The 16,675-nt window shown below is 44.1% G+C and overlaps 1 protein-coding gene across 15 annotated transcripts in view; it reads left to right on the top strand.

Moving 5' to 3' along the window:
* The window catches only part of NRXN1 (neurexin 1), a 1,133,747-nt gene that overhangs the window by 237,867 nt on the left and 879,205 nt on the right, over nt 1-16,675 (top strand). For 8 of the 15 annotated variants that reach the window (XM_066625795.1, XM_066625770.1, XM_066625804.1 and 5 more), the window contains one exon: nt 2,658-2,702. The exons of the other annotated variants lie outside the window; for them this stretch is intronic. In XM_066625795.1, the coding sequence (XP_066481892.1) occupies nt 2,658-2,702 (45 nt within the window). The remainder of the gene's footprint in view (nt 1-2,657; nt 2,703-16,675) is intronic. 15 annotated transcript variants of the gene reach the window in all.

Below are 16,675 nucleotides of genomic sequence, written 5' to 3'. Positions count from 1 at the left end.
GCAATCAAGAAAATATGGACTAAATTTCTAATAAAATCATTGCACTGCCAGTCGCAGCCTATAACATGTGCATGTCTGTCTTTCTAGAAGGAAGAATAAGCTGAATACATTTTTCATATGGTTCATTATGAGGAAGGGTAGGGCTGCTTTGCTTCAACACCTAGACCTAAATATACACCAAGTAATCCTAGTGGGATTTTCTGGCCAGTGTCCACTCCATATTCCCTTAATAATTTAAACAGCTCACTTGTTTTGAGATTTGTTAAGAGGAGGGCTGTGTCCTCTGCAGAAGTGTGTGATGGTGTGGGTATGCCCAATCCTTAATTACAAACTTTCCATAGCTTGAATTGATCTTGTCATGGAGGCAGTAGGGGTGGCACATAACAGAGGAAAAGTGGGGGGAAAGCCCAGCTCAGTGTTCCGCCTTAACTGAATGAATGGTGAGTCATGTAAAGTAGTTGTGTACAGGTTGGGTTTTATATCCATATTTCAGTACAGCAGTAGTTCTGAATCTTTTAGCACTGGGACCCACTTTTTACAATGAGAATCTGTCAGGCCCCACTGAAAGTGAAGTTATGACTGGAAGTGACATCATCAAATAGGACAATTTTTAACAATCCTAGGCTGCAATCCTACCCACACTTACCCAGGAGTAAGACCCATTTACTATCATTGTTAAAAGCATATACAGAGCAGCTTGTTAAAAGTATCGATGTGTAACATTCTCCCAAATGCATTCACATACCATGATAGCATCAAATCTGATATATTAAAAATAAAATGTTGAAATGAATGGCGACCCACTTGAAATTGACTCGTGAGCCACCTAGTGGGTCCTGACCCACAGTTTGAGAAACACTGCAGCACAGAGTAATTAAAAAGACCATTTCAGTTTGTTGAAGGACTTGTGGATGTCCAAAGGCAAAAATGGTAACAAGGGAAATTGGTTACATTGCCATAATGAACTTCATTTAGAAGCCTGAAAACAAAATCAGTGAGCTATCTGTGTAGCATAAATCCAGTTTCGCTCTTTGGACATATGAGGATGCCTGTGAACCCAGTCAATGAGCAAGAACTGCAATGAGATGTTTAGAAGCTTGACTTCATAAATCTGATGGTCTACAATAGGGGTGGCCAACCTTTCAACTTTAGGGATCCTGGACCTTTAAGAATTATAGAGAGGAGAATTGCAGCAGGGGCAGATTGTCTGTGAGATGACAAGTTGTATCTGCTGAAATTCCTTCCTCTATACCAGTGTTTCTCAAACTGCAGGTTGGGACCCACCAGGTGGGTTGCAAGCCTATTTCAGGTGGGTCCCCAATCATTTTAATATTTTATTTTTAATATATTAGACTTGATGCTACCATGGTATGTGACTGCATTTGGGGAAATGTTACAGACCTATACTTTTAACAAGCTACTATTTCTATTCTTTTAACAATGATAGTAAAAAGGACCTACTCCAGGGTAAGTGTGGGTAGGATTGCAGCCTAGGATTGTTAAAAATATTTCTGCCTGATGATGTCATTTCTGGTCATGACATCACTTCCAGTGGGTCTTGACAGATTCTTATTCGAAAAAGTGGGTCCCATTGCTAAATGTGTGAGAACCACTGTTCTGCACAATTGTTAAAGGTCCAGGATCCCTAAAGTTGAAAGATTGGCCACCCCGCTATATGCAGTCCTAGCAATGTGGGGGGGGGGGGGGTTCTGTGGTTTAGATAATAATATGATCTAGCTTCATGCCATATATCTGGGATCAACATTCCCCCTTATAAATATATTGTTGAAGAAAGTTGTTATATATTAACAAATCCTACAGCCTGATCCTAACTGAGCATTTGACAGTGGAACATAATTCCACTGTCATAAATGGTCATATGGTAGTACATTGTGCATGCTGTGGCAACCAAACTGGAACTGCTGCTGCTGCAAGTGGCAGTGATTCCAAAGTCTCAATGCCCTGCATCTAGTAACCTCTGCTACTGAAGGTAAGCTAGTGGTGGGGGCAGGGGTGGGTGGAATGGGATGGAGGTGGGCAAAATTGGATGGGGACTGTGGCCTCCAGGGGCATGGCATGGCATGGCAGGCAGAGGGTGGATACTGGCAGCAACTGCTTTGCTGACATCCTCTATTCCGCCCAGCCTCATCACGCCCCCTTGGCTCTACTCAGACATGCACCAGCAAAGAGCTTGTGCAGATCTGAGTAAACCCATAGGGGACCATGGTGCAATAGAGGAAGGTAAGTGAAAATTTATATTAGTTACCTCTCTGCCTCAACATGGTCCCTGCCAGCCTTCAGGAGCAGTAGACACCATGTAGCAGTAGACACCACCACTGCGCTGTGCGGGCAGGTACTAGTTAGGATTAGGCTACTAAGGGCCCAATCCTATCCAGTTTTCCAGTGCTGGTGCAGTTGTGCCAGTGGGGTGTACACTGCATCCTGTGGTGGAGAGGCAGACATGGGGGCCTTCTTAAGGTATGGGAACATGTGTTCCCTTACCCCAGGGCTGCATTGTGGCTACACTGGAGTTGGAAAGTTGGATAGGATTGGGCCCTAAGTTGTTTGTTGTTTCCTAGCAAATTCAGCTAAGAGTGTGCTTTTAAGTTTTTTTAGCTGATTTGTTTGATTTCATTTTCTGTTATCTCTTGATTTAGAAATTGCTGCTTTTTTTGCAAAGCCTGAATCCCGATCCTATCCAGGTAAGTATGAATGTATGTTTTGTTGAGTCAGTCTTTGGTATAACCAGGAGTATGCAAATCAACTCACTCACAATTCTGCCCCCTCTGCTTAATGTGTCAAGCCCCATTCCTAAGGGTCCCATACATTCACTGAAGTGAGTCTACCTCCAGTTCCTTTCTCAGCACCATTCTGTGAGCTTCCTCTGGGGCTAGCCTGAATTACCTGCTCTGTTTTCTCAGCCTGCTATATAATCTGCAGTGATGGGGGGGGTATTTCAGTGATCACTTCTCCAAATGTATGGAGACATTTATTGTGGTAACTGAAGCAGCCACTGGGAGGAGCATTGCTTCTGCAACTGCCACCAAGGCAAGAGTGCTGGTGACAAGAAGAGGAGAAAGTTCAGTCCCATTTTCTCCCCATTTTATCTTCACAAAAGCCAAAAGTTTGCAGGAGGGAATTTAACTTCTTAAATTGGCTTTTTGGCTCTGCCAGGCACAACAAGGTGCTGCAGAGAGTGGCAGAGTAAAAGAAAGCAGCAGTAGATCCCCCACCTCCCCAGTTACAAGCTCAGGAAGAGGACACGTCTTGCATTTGCAGTAAATGAAAACAGTGTCTCCAAATTGCAATGCAGCAAAGTCAAAGCATTGTCCTTCTAAGTCTAGAGGGGGATAATGAATTATTCCTGACTTCAGGCTGCAAAGTTCAGCCTAGCATCATAGACAATAACCCCACCTCTGCAGAATAGAGCCTTGGCTGGCTATAAGACCAGAATTTGTCACCTGCATGTTATATAATTGCTCGTAGAATTCAGCAGATTTCCTGCTGATGTCTTCAGTGTTATGTAAGCATCTGTTTGTATCATTTGTTGCTACAAATATTTTGTTTCTAGTCAATTTATATTTAAAAGGGTTAGTCAACTTTTTAGAATTCTCGTTTCCTAGTTTGTCATATGAATGGTTGAGATACGTCATTACCCTATGGTCTTTACCAAACTCAAGGGATTCCACTTATTCTTTTCCCCTGAAGGGTGCTATAAATTCCACAAATATCACTTCTTTTATGAGTATTTTTAAGGGTTCATCTCCACCAGCAAAATACATGAAGTTGCTAGCTTGATTTGCTCCACTGAGTGCATTCCTCAGAACATCCCAAATGACATCCTGAGATAAGCCCTGATTAGAAGTTCTTGAAAATATTCCTTACTTTTGAACATTAAAAAAAAATCTGCTACAAGTTGTTTTGTCAAAAGCATTGTGTGTGTTCTTTGGGTAGTAGAGATTCGTTGTGTGTTGTAGACTTCCATAGAGGCTGTAACTGGGACACTGTTGAAGGCGGTTGCTGGCTATTGAACTTATGTTAGAATCAACAATCAACTGGGATCAAATGAGTGATGCTAAAAGAAAATCAATACATGAATACAGTGTATGTCTTGACAAGCTGAGTGATGCAAATAGCCTCTTGTCACAGCATTGGAGATGCAACAAAAAGTTCATTAGGCTATATTTATTCAGAATATCTGAGAATTGCAGAGAGTAATTTTTGAAATATTATTGCTCCTAAGTAACTTTGGATCACATGAAATATTAAGATCTCCTCTTTAAAATATATATTTTGTGGGTGTTTGCCATATTGTGCTGTACAGTTTTATATCCAATTGAAATGTTTAACTTACTGAAAGGAAAAATAATTCTACATAGACAGAAATATGGTTTCCCTCCATTTTTATTGGAACTCAAAAATCCAGCTCAAGTTTTACAAAATTATGGAAAACACACTTTTAGGAAGATGGTTTACATGCATATTTACAACAGTGACAAAATGCACTTTTACTAACAAAATCTTGCTGGTTAGCAAAGTATGTCATTAAAATTTAAAATATTTATTTGATGCTTCTTTGAAATTGGTTCCGTTCAGAAACTCTCTAAACAAGGAAATCTGTATGATTTGGGAGCAGCAAGAGTATCTGAAAGTATTTTGTTTTCCTCTACTTTGCCCTTTAAAAATATTACCTTTTGTGTCTCATTTAATTGTTTTCAATACCATTCAAACTTTCTCAAGTTATCATCTTATGGCTCACTAAAGCATTAGCAGTCATTGGCCTGATCTTTCTCTGAGGAAACCAAGATCCAGTTCTTTCCTGCGTAACGATGATTCATTGTTATTTTATCAGATTTCCTTGACAATAAAGCCATTAATGAATATATATCAGTCACTAATGACCCAATAAATCATTCTGGAAAGAGTAAATACAATTTTAAAATTTTCTTATGCCAGACCGTCTGTGAAATGGGCAACCTAATCCTAACCTTTCGCTAGAACCAGCAGGGCAACAGTATCAGTGCAGCTTAGGAAGTGGGTGGAGTGGAATTTGGAGAAAGAGGATATTTATCCCCAAGTACCATATTTTTCGCTCCATAAGACGCACCTGACCATAAGACACACCTAGTTTTTAGAGGAGGAAAACAGGAAAAAAATATTCTGAACCAAATAGTGTAATAAAATATTTAATAAACTATAATAGAACAACATTTGAACCATGTAAAGTGAACAGCAGTCAACAGTGGCATTAAGAACCATTATCACTGTCATTAACAAATGGAGAGACTTAAAGGTTTGAGTACTCTAGTTTTCTGGAAACCCCAAGAACTCATCATCGCTAGAGTCAGAATTTATGACGCTCACAAAAGCAGGTGCACACAAATAGGGGATCACATTATCTTTCTGCTACAATGATGTTCTGCCAAATTCCAATCCACTGGGCCTCATGCCCGCTTAAGGCTGATCAGTCCCCCTTGTGCAACTCACCAGTGCAGCAAGCAAAAGTGAGTCCAGTTCTAGTCCACAGATGCCAAGTAAATCAGTCCCATCAATCAGAGTTGCCAATCAGAGTCCAGAGCCAATAAGCCAAATTACAGTCCAAGGTCAGGTTCCAGGTAGGTCAGTCAAATCCATCAGGGTATCCAAGTCCAATCACAATCCACAGTCAGATTCCAAATTCAATAAACCCAGTCAGTCTCCTCTCCAACCTGCACTCCTTCAAAACCCACAAACCCTTTCTGCCTCAGGTACTCCTTATATCCCTGAGGGCCCTATTGCCTTCCAGTGGCTGCAGCTGTGCTGGATGCCCAGGCCTTACCCTTAAAGGGGCCACTGCTGACACCTCATCTACCTCCTCGCCAGTTCTTCCATGATTCCAATACAAATGAACAAGTGGAAAGTCCAACCACAACTTGAATTCTCAAGACACAACAAACCTCTGGATTTATGGTGATTTACCTGGGGCTTGTGCAATAAGCAAACACTGGCATTCTGACCAAGGAGACAGTTTTTTCTTTGTGATGGGGGGGGGGGGCTTACATTCAGATGCTGGATGAGGTGAGTGAAAGTGCCCCTCCCCTGCTGTGTGAGTGGGGGGGGGCAGAGCATCTGTGTGTGTAAGAGAAGGGGGCAGCCTGTGTGTGTGAGAGAGGGGGGAAAGTGTTTGTGTTGCAGAGAAGTTGTGATGCTCCAGGCTTGGGGTGGGGGGAAAGAGGCTGTGATGCTCCAGGCTTGGGGGGGGGGGAAAGAGAGAAGCTGTGATGCTCTAGGCTTGGGGTGGGAAGCAAGAGTCTGTGATGCTTCAGGCTTGGGGGGGGGAAGAGAGAAGCTGTGATGCTGCAGGCTTGGGGGGGAAGAGTCTGTGATGCTCCAGGCTTGGGGGGGGGGAGAGAGAGGCTGTGATGCTCCAGGTTTGGGGGGCGGAAGAGAGAAGCTGTGATGCTCCAGGCTTGGGGGGAGAGAGGATGTGATGTTCCAGGCTTGGGGTGGGGGGAAAGAGAGGCTGTGATGCTCCAGGCTTGGGGGGGGAGAGAGAGGCTTTCCTGGGAGTAAGCCCCCCTGACTCTAATGGGACTTACTTCAGAGTAGGCATGCACAGGATTGGGCAACAAGACTGCCACCCCACCCACGCTTTCCTGGGAGCGAGCCCCACTGATTCTGAGACTTACTTTTGAGTAGACACGCGGGCTTGGGCTCCCTCCAGTGCTGCCACAGTCCGCGCGGGTGCTGAGGGAACGCAGGAGCCCCCCAGCCAGCACAGCCTCTGACTGCCCAGGGAAGCAGAGCAGAGCGAGCGGGCAGGGGGCGGGGCCAGGGCCGGGGCAGAGGGTTTTTTTGTTTTGTTTTGTTTTTTCAGTATTCGCTCCATAAGACGCACACACTTTCCCCCCCACTTTTTGGGGCGGAAAAAGTGCGTCTTATGGAGCAAAAAATACGGTAATCGTTGCAAACCCAGAAGTGACTTTTTTGCCGTTTACAGCAGTTTGAAGGTTTGGGGAGGCCTGCAGAGGGGGTCGCAAGCTCCCTGGATCCACCGGAGAGCCATAGTGACCCTCCCAGGCAAGTAAAAAAAAGTTTCTCCCTGGCAGTGGCACAATCATGGTGATCACATAGCCACGTTTGCTGACACCCCACCCTTTAAGGGGGCAGTGACAGAGGTTCTCTGGCTGGGGTTTCACAGTACCCTAGTTTGGGAACCTCTGCTCTATCAGGACCCACCTAATTTTATGAGACTAAGAAAAAAGTTGGACTTTACCAAGCTCAAGCCTCTGTTTTTATCCTTTTTACTATGGTGGGGGGCTGCCTTCTGGAGCATTTTTTGATATCCATGTTCATCGGATTTAGACCATTCTGGTGGCCTTGCATTCCCCTTTGCCTGGCCTTCAATAACAGCCGAGGCATGTTAGCTTATTCATAAATAAATGCACATGTGTGGCTCGGTTTTGTTTTTTATAGGGCACAATACAGTCTTGTCAGCTTCGGGGGGGGGGGGCAGTTTACTTCTCATGAGGTTGTTGGGGCCTTTGTTGATCAGATCAGAAACATTCTGGTGGTGTTGCATTCCCTTTGGCTTGCCCTTCAAAGTGAACCAAAGCAGGGCCACCTATTCCTGAGAAAACAATCAGTGAAGCTCAGTTTCACTTTCCTTCGGGCTCAGTACATTTTCTTTGTCAGCTATCAGCTTGTCAGTTTCACTATTCACCAAAAAGCCAATGGTGACCTACTATTGACCCACAGTTTGAGAACCACTGTTCTAATCCATCACCCTGCTTACAACACAGTCATCCAGATGCTTTGGGAAAGCTTATAAGCAGGATATGAACTCTTCTGCATTTTATCTGCAGCATCTTGTCTTCAGAGTTAATTTGTAGCTAAACATGGAGGTTCCATTTCCTTGGCAAAATCTACATCCCACCCACCCCCGCACACACTATCCTGTGTTATTTTTGTTTCCTATTTCACTGTCACAACACTATTATTCATGATGCTGTTTGAGGGCCCAATCCTATCCAATTTTCCAGTGCCAGTGCAGCTGTGCTAATGGGGCATGCACTGCATCCTGTGGTGGGGAGGCAGTCACAGAGACCTCCTTAAGGGATGGGAACATTTGTCCCCTTACCTTGGGGCTGCATTGCAGCTGCCCGACACTGGAAAATTGAATAGAACTAGGCCCTAACACATTAGATTGCAGTGCTTCCTTTTCAATGGTGAGAGTAGAATGAGGATCTGAAAATAACTGAATTCAGCTTTCTCACTTAGTCTCTTCCTGCTCCCTGCACTGCTGTGTCATCTGCTGGAGAAAGAGTTGTCATCTTCAGCAGTGCATTGAGTGACACTCTCTCCAAAATAAGGAAATGAAAGTTTACTGTCAAATGATATGCAGAAGTACCCTTCCCTCAAGTGAAAGCCATCATTAGCTGATAAAGAGCCCTGTTTGCTGTAATTTTCAACTCAATCCTATTCATAATGAGAGGGGAGTTTAGCCATATTCATGACTATAGCTTTGCAATGAGAAGCACACCATACAGAAGAAACTCTCAAGAGGTAAATATAGCAAACATGTTCATCATCTCCAGAGAGACTAATAGTGCATGATTTAAATGTGCCAGTTGTGTGTCCTCTTGGAGGGGAGGGGAGATTTCTAAGCTGCAGATCCTGTAGCCTGGTATGAAGAGTACTAGCAGGCTTGAAGCTCCATCAGCAGCTCGTCTGGGTACAAGATAGTCAGCATCATGTGCTTGCAGTATGTACCATACACTGAAAAAAAATCTGCCACCAGAAACACTACATTTTGTAATGAGTAGAAACAAAGCAGATTAACAGTGCAATTCTATTTTGTGCTGGAACAGGCAGGCCAGGAGGCCTGCGCTGTATCCAGCACAAGATAGGGCCCCAAAGTGGCTCAGCTGGAGGTAAGGGGAAACTCTTCTCCTTTCCCCCGGGTAAGCCACAACAGTCCCAGTGGGTCTCCTGAGATTTGCGCCACCTCCAGAGGTGGCATAAGTCTAAGGAGAGCTGAGCAGCTTGCAGCCGCTCCACACTGCTCAGGAATGGGAGCTAGGGTCTGGCATATCTGCCAGGTTCCAGCCCCACTTCCCGCTCCTCACCCACCCCTGGATGCGTCCCTCCCGCCTCCTCCCTGCCCTCCCCAGAGCCTTGCATTGGGTGAGCTCAGCTGACGCAAGGCTCCCCCCGTGAAGTTGGCATGAAGGGCTGCCACATGTTCCTGCACTGGCCTAGCCGACTTCCGAGGAGGTGCAAATGTGCTTTAGGGCAAGGGACTTGCGCCCAGCCAAGGACACCTTAGGATTGCACCCTAAGTTTGCATGATTTTTGTACATTTTCCATATGTCATTTTATAATATTTACTGTCTTGCATAAATTTATACTGCTTCTGCAAACTCTCAGGAGGATCAAAGACCTATACAGGCTACAGAAACCCTGCATTCTCATGATTGCAGGGTTCAGTCTGGTCTCCATATGCAGCGCAACACATTGGAAGCTTTCTGAGATGGGATAATGGACTGTACCCCTTCAGACTGCAGATGAGAGAGCATATTTTTGAATACATCCCCCCTTATGTGAAATACTGCAACTACAGAACTATTTCCATGTTTCTGACTCTGTGGAGTGCCTTCCTAGATAGGGCCTTCCTGCCCCCTACTCTGCAGTACCCATTGTGTCAAACCCTGTCTTTTTTTTATTCTGCCCTTTGGCAATGGTGACGTTTGGCTGCTACCTGGCTGATAGTTCATAGGGATTTTTGATGTGGACCTTAGTTTGGATTCAATTGCTTTTAAAAACAATTTATTTTCATTCTGTTTTCCTTTTCACTAAACAGTAGAAAGGCAGCTGTAACAATGCTGCAAATTGTTCTATAGTTGTTTTTTAAAATGTATTTTGCTCTCTTTCTATTGTTAGCCACTGTGGATCACCTTTGGCAGGGGAGGCGTAACTGTTTAAAAACAAACATAAATGTGTGTTTTTAAATAGTTATAAATAAGTAAATGAAACTAGCACAGCAGGGAATAAACTGAGCTAAATGGTATCTCCTCACTGTGCAATCTGACTTACATAGACTTGTGTTTTTACATGGGGAAGCATTCAAAAATGGTGCCACTGCCTGTAGTCTGCAGTGGAAAAGTTCACTCTGTGCCTCATTCTGCTACCTAAATAGATCAGGGCTTATTTGCCAATCTCGAGGGAATACCTGCAGTTCAGAGGTAGAGTATACAAGCAAGTCTCACAACAAAATGGGGTGCAGTGTTTTAAATTGTGAGTACCTGGATCATCTCAGGCAAAATGCATTTCTGTCGATAAAAAAACAAAATGTTCCTTTCACTGCTTCCCCCCCCCCCACCCTTGCACACACCTGTTTTTTCAAATGTTGGGCATTTTTCATTCAATTTTTCTAATTTTAGCAACCCAAGGCACCGTTAACTCCCGTGCAGTGCTGCCAGTGTGGCATCTGCTGTATCTTGCAGGGAACTTTCTGCATTTTGAGATCTCCTTGGGGTAAGGGAACATTTGTTCCTTTGCCCTGGGGTAAGCTCCAGCTGCCACCATAGGTCAACTCTGACTTGTGCCAGCAATATCACTAGCACAAGTCCATGTGAAAGTAGATCAGGCCTGGGAAGAGGGTGAGGATTCAGTGAGCATCTCACTTCTAGACTGACCTGCCCTCCATCCCACCCCATTTTTTCCCCATTACATCCCTCTCTCCTTACCCCATGTGACTTTACCTGCACTAGTTCTCCTCGGACTCAGCTGCTTGCTGCAGCAGCAAGACCACATGTTCCAGTGGAGCCACAAAGTGCATTATGCTGGCAGAGCTCATATTCTGCTGGCATAATGCACCCATAGGATTGGGCTAAGAGACTCTTATAAAAAGCATTATTAAAAGAAAGTCTGGCATCCCAGAAGATGTTGCTTGGAGTACGCACTTATTCGAGAGTGAGCCTGATTGATCTTAATGGAACGTACTGTTGAGTAAACATACATAGGCTTTCACTGTCAGGAGTGGGGAAATGAGTAAAAAATATCATAAATTCAGGTCACAGTGATCCTCTTCTTGAAAGTCCATCCTCTTAGTTGACAAGGTATGTTGCAAGGGGGCAGTGCTTGGCTCTGCAGAGTCTCTGTCATGTCTGTGAAGGCACCTGTTACTGCACCAGGGACTCCTCCTTGAGGGGGTTGCTTAATCTTGCCTCACCAGCCTATTTCTCTTGAGTGAAGAACTCAGCAGCTGGCTGGAATGCATGCTGCTGATCATTCCATTACATTACTTCCAACTTCCGAGACATTTGCAAGGCTTGGATTAATCTCCATGGGAAAGTGGTCCAGGCCTTGAGGACATCTATCTCACAAAGATGCCTAGTCACAAACTATTTCTGTGGCTTAATGCAAGTTCTCCTTAGTTTAGTATCAGTTCTCACCTGCTCTCTGTTCTCCCACTTGCCAGAAAATGTTCACTGTCCATATAAGGGAAGTTCTTCAATCAATGGGACCCTCAGAAAATTCTCTGTCAACAGTCCTGCATGACTTGGCTTTTTTTCCCTGTCCTTGAATATCAGCAAGGGTGTTTTGGGTGCCAAAACAAATGTAATTTGCATTGAATTACTACTTAACAATCCAATAGATCAGTGGTTCTCAAACCTTTAGCACCAGGATCCACTTTTTAGAATAAGAATCTGTCAGGACCCACTGGAAGCGATGTCATGACTGGAGGTGATGTCATCAAGCAGGAAAATTTTTAACAGTCCTAGGCTACAGTTCTGCCCACACTACCCAGGAGTAAGTTCCATTTTCCATTGTTCAAAGCATATACAGAGTAGTTTGTTAAAAGTACAGATCTGTAACATTTTCCCCAATGCAGTCACATACTATGGGAGCATCAAGTCTAATATATTAAAAATAAAATATTGACTTGAATGGGGACACAGCTGACATTGGCCCATGAGCCACCTAGTGGGTCTCGACCCACTCTTTGAAAAGCACTGCAATAGATTAATATCTGTAACCTCTTCAAAAATTAATATGTTAAGATACAATATTGCTGACTTATCAAGTTTTGGGGGTGTACTCCAAAATGGGAATGACAGTACCAGCCTTGTAGCCAGTACCATCCATAACCTTGCATGAAAATTACGGTCTTGATTCTAGAATACCCATAAGTCATTAATCAATTTTTAAAAAACACATCTATATACTGCCTTTCCTGCCACAGATGACAGTTAGTCATTAACAATTAAAAAAGAACAAAAACAACAAAAAAAGACTAGAAGTCATAGCTTTATTGTAGAGAGCTTGGTTTGCATCAAGGCTCAACATAGGGTGGCTACGGTTCCTGGGAGTAAGCCCCACTGAACACAGGGGACATGCCTATGATTGTGCTGCAGCTTAATCTAGCAAAATGTGTAGTCATTGCAAGTCCGTTGAGCATAGCTGGGGCACCTGTCCATGGGAGGAGATGAATTGATTCTTTTCTGTGCAAAGAAAAAGAGAAGAAGATTATGCAAATGCATTACCAGCTGAATGAGGAAATAGAGTTGAATATTTGGGTATTTTTGGCTCACAGCAGTCCTCCATCATGTCTGACACTGCTCAGACTATCCTTCCTGACACACAGAATCGAACAAAGAGCATAAAGCACATGGCAACTGTACTGTTGTATTAATCATATGCAGCAATAGTAAATGTGTGGTTTCATTGAGAAGCCCTTTGTACAGGAGCATCCAGAAGCCTGAAACGCAGAAAATGTGTTGCTTGCCATCTCCCTCAGTTCATCCTAAAATCTTCTGAAACCTTCCATCCAAGGCCTCAGGAAAGCTGCAGGTGCAAACACTGAGTGCATCTGACCTCCACAGAAGCTGTCTTTGCGCCATTAATCGTACTGAGCCCATTTACAAAGAAAATACTTTTGAGAGTTTTCCAAAAATCCACTTTCATCATGTGCCTGCCAAAAAGTGAAACACAGCAGAATTCAAAGTATTGGGAGGTAGTGGCAAAGAGTTGGACAATGCCACAGTGTATAATAGCCCAAATTAAAGACTATTTAGCATGAGAAAAGGCAGTTGAATGACTTATAGCAGTCATTCTCAAACTGCTGGGTCATGACCCATCAGCCTGAGAACCCCTGCCCTTTTCCCTGTAAAGGGCAGGGGCAGGGGGAAAGCAGCAACATGATCCCCAGGTTTGTGCTGCTGCAGGGGAAGTGGGGGCTTTTTAAACTTTACTTACTTACTTGCTGCTGGTGTCTGGGGGTGTGGGGAGCCCCACAGAGCCCTCTGTAGGGCACCTCACGGCATGTAAAATGTTAGAAAAATGATTGTGACCAGGACCTTGGCAGCAAGTAAAGTCAAAAAACAGCCCCCCCCTTCCCTGCAGCAGCACGATCCTGGGGATCGGGTCACTGCTTTCTACCATGCCCCCGCAAAGACTTACCCTGGTTCTTGAACTCCTGGAACCAGTGACCTACAGCATTGTAGAAATAGCAGATCCTCTGCTAAAGACTCCCTCCTATTTCCCCATATAAAGGAGTATAAACAATAATTACAACAGCTGAGTTGTATCAAAGTATGACACATATTCACAGCAGGGTTTGGGAGTTGCTAATTGAGAGCATTTACAGTTTAGGGTTCATGAGCCCAAGGCCTCTGTGCATATACTACTTCAGTGCCTTCATTCTCTCCACCAAGTCCTTCATATCCCCTAAGTTCTTCTAGCATTCATCTGCATATTGCCATTGTGTGTAAGAGGTGGGTCTTCCAGTATGGTTACCTTGCAGCAACCACCTGAAATGCTTCAAGATAGCAGTGGCTCAGTGTGGTGCCCTTAATAACTGCTCTATATATGTGCGTCAAGCTCATTGCATTCACACATCAGAACTGTATGTTCTAGGTACTGATTGCCACCAGGATGGAAAATGGCTCCACTCAGTAGCTAAGTTCTACCTATATCTCAGTGGCTCTTTAAGGGCCTCATCCAGACCCATGCACACCAGCTCACTGTCAGCGGAGCTTGGCTCGACCGGATCCTGAGCCCTGTGTCGGACCACATGGTCCAACACGGGACTCGTCGATTCTGCGCTGGCTGAAGAGCCACCACAGAATTGAGAAGCACCATTGTGGGGCTGCTTCCCTTACCCGGGGGAAGGGAATGAAAGTCCCCTTTCCCCCAGAAGCTGCCGCAGGCTTCCTAGTTGTGTGCAGGATACCAATGGCAGCCATTTTTGGAGCTGAGGCAGTCCTGAGCACCAGGCAGCTCAGGTTTGGGCTGTAAGGTCATAGTCCTAATATTCACTTACCTTGAGGAGGCCTCCATGACTGTCCCCTCCTACACAGGATGCAACACATGCCCAATTGGCATGGCTGCGTCAGCGCTGGATAGTTGGATAGTATTGGACCGTCAGTTTTTTCCCAGTTTTTTGAGGAAGAGCTCAGGTTCAACACAAATTCTGAGCACTTTTCCCATTTTATAGTAGTTGTAGTAGTTTGAAATACCTGGCCCAATTATAGTTCATTGATAGACATCCATGGGCTGCAGAGCCTTGATCGTCAAACGCATGTAAAATTGCTAAGGATGGATTAGTGAATGGGTGGATGATAATGCTCAGAAGTTTCTTTATTGCCATGCTGTAAGAGTAATATATAAGAACGTTAGAAGAGCCTGGAAAAACCTTTACTCACTGTGTGGTTGGTCTGTGGAACTCCTTGCCACAGGATGCGGTGACGGCATCTGACCTGGATGCCTTTAAAAGGGAACTGGACACGTTTCTGGAGGAAAAATCCATTACGGGTTACAAGCCTTGATGTGCATGTGCAACCTCCTGATTTTAGAAATGGGCTATGCCAGATGCAAGGGAGGGCACCAGGATGCAGGTCTGTTGTTATCAGGTGTGCTCCCGGGGGCATTTGTGAGATACAGGAAGCTGGACTAGATGGGCCTATGGCCTGATCCAGTGGGGCTGTACTTATGTTCTTATGTTCTAACCTCTGGAAACACCAACATATCTTCTACCACAGCAAAAGCAAATGTGAGATTTCTCTTGTGACTTCTCAGGATGCATCTTCCATTAGTGCCTTCTAGTTCTTTTTACACCGCACTGTTAAAATGTGATCAACTTTTGAGACTGCTGTTTTTCAGGGGTTTTAAAAAAATATTTTATTTTGCTTGGTGTGTGTATGTCTTTTCACATGCTGTCAGTACATATTCAAAAGGAAATTGCTTATTCACTGGGATAACTGATATGACATTGTGTGACTTGAGGTGCTAAAAGCATTATTCTTTAATTGTTCATTCAGAGCACCCCTTGTGGCTAAAGAGGTGCTAAAAATGTCAGCTGATACTAGCCCCTGTCACCAGTTTCCTTTGCCTGAAGGTGTTCACACCGCTTCGCTCATCTAATAGTGCTACTGGAAAAGAACATAAAGGATTTCTCCCCACTACACACTGGGCAGTCTGAACACTGCTAAATAGTTGCAGCCCAGTCTTGTATCTCAACCCTCAAAGCCTCGGCATGATCATTGCTAAAAATTCATAAGCCACTTCCAGTTTTCCTGCATAGCCTCCTGAGTAACCAGGCTGGCAAGCTTATTGTCGATTTGTATTGTATTCTTTTGTTTCAAGGGAAACAAATTACACTGTGCTTAAAAATAGGTAATTGCTTCTTGCATCTAATTGATTTCTAGAAATTATAATGCAGATTTGATTGGAGGAAGCGGGCATGTTACCTTCAGTCGGCTCCAGAGTGGGTAGCTCATAAATCATGCCACCTGCTCTGCTTGTGCTCATTCAACAATAAATATTTAAGGGGACTTTATGGTTTCCAAGTCTGGAAAAAAATGTATCATCCATTGGAAACAGCACAGCAGTGACGTCTATCTCATTGCAATGACTTCAGAAATTGACTCTTAATCTATTCTACAGTATTGTCTTCAACTGTTGGCAAAATAGGAGTTGTTATATTATGAATATACCAGTCTGGACAACATTTTAAGGCTGACCTATGCTACTTGTGACCTGCCAAGTCAAGCAGAGTCTATCAGCTGTATACCCTCATGAAGGGCTAATACCCTCATGAAGCCCTCATGAAGGGCTAATAATCTCCTGCTTTTGCTGCCTGTCTGGGACTGGAAAAAGAGCAGGGTCAACAAGCACATTTTGGAGGCCCATTCCAAACTTCCATGTCAGTTTATATGCCTATTGAGAGTTCATATGAGAAAACATTCCCACAGTCACCTCAGACACAGATTCAGAAATAAATGGAGATAGATATTTCTCTCCACAACTGGAAATAATTTGCTTTGTTATCTGAGTCAGTCCAAGGTTCAAAAAAAGAAGTGCCTTGGCAAAACAAGGAAGAAATGTCTCAGTTGCTCAGTTGGAAAGGGACTGTTTGAAGAGCTAACCCTAGAAAACTGAGAGTAAAAGCTCACCCACTCCTGAGGAGATGCTGTTATCTCATGGCCCCCCCGCCCCACATGGTTGGCTTCTGATTTCTTCAGTTTTCTGGTGCTGTTCTTGAAAAGAAGCCTCCAATCTAAGCAGTGGCAATATTTTCCTTTGAAGTGAATTCCGCTGCTTAACTCTGGACCAAATTCAGAAGCTGCAGGGACAAAAATCAAGGGATGGAGGTGGAAGCCAAGTCACCACATGTCCCTCACAGTGGGTTGAC

The sequence above is a fragment of the Tiliqua scincoides genome, chromosome 1, assembly GCF_035046505.1.
Source record: "Tiliqua scincoides isolate rTilSci1 chromosome 1, rTilSci1.hap2, whole genome shotgun sequence".
NCBI classification, from domain to species: domain Eukaryota; kingdom Metazoa; phylum Chordata; class Lepidosauria; order Squamata; family Scincidae; genus Tiliqua; species Tiliqua scincoides.
Note: the sequence above shows the minus strand (reverse complement) of the source record. Positions and strands in the feature narration are given on the sequence as shown.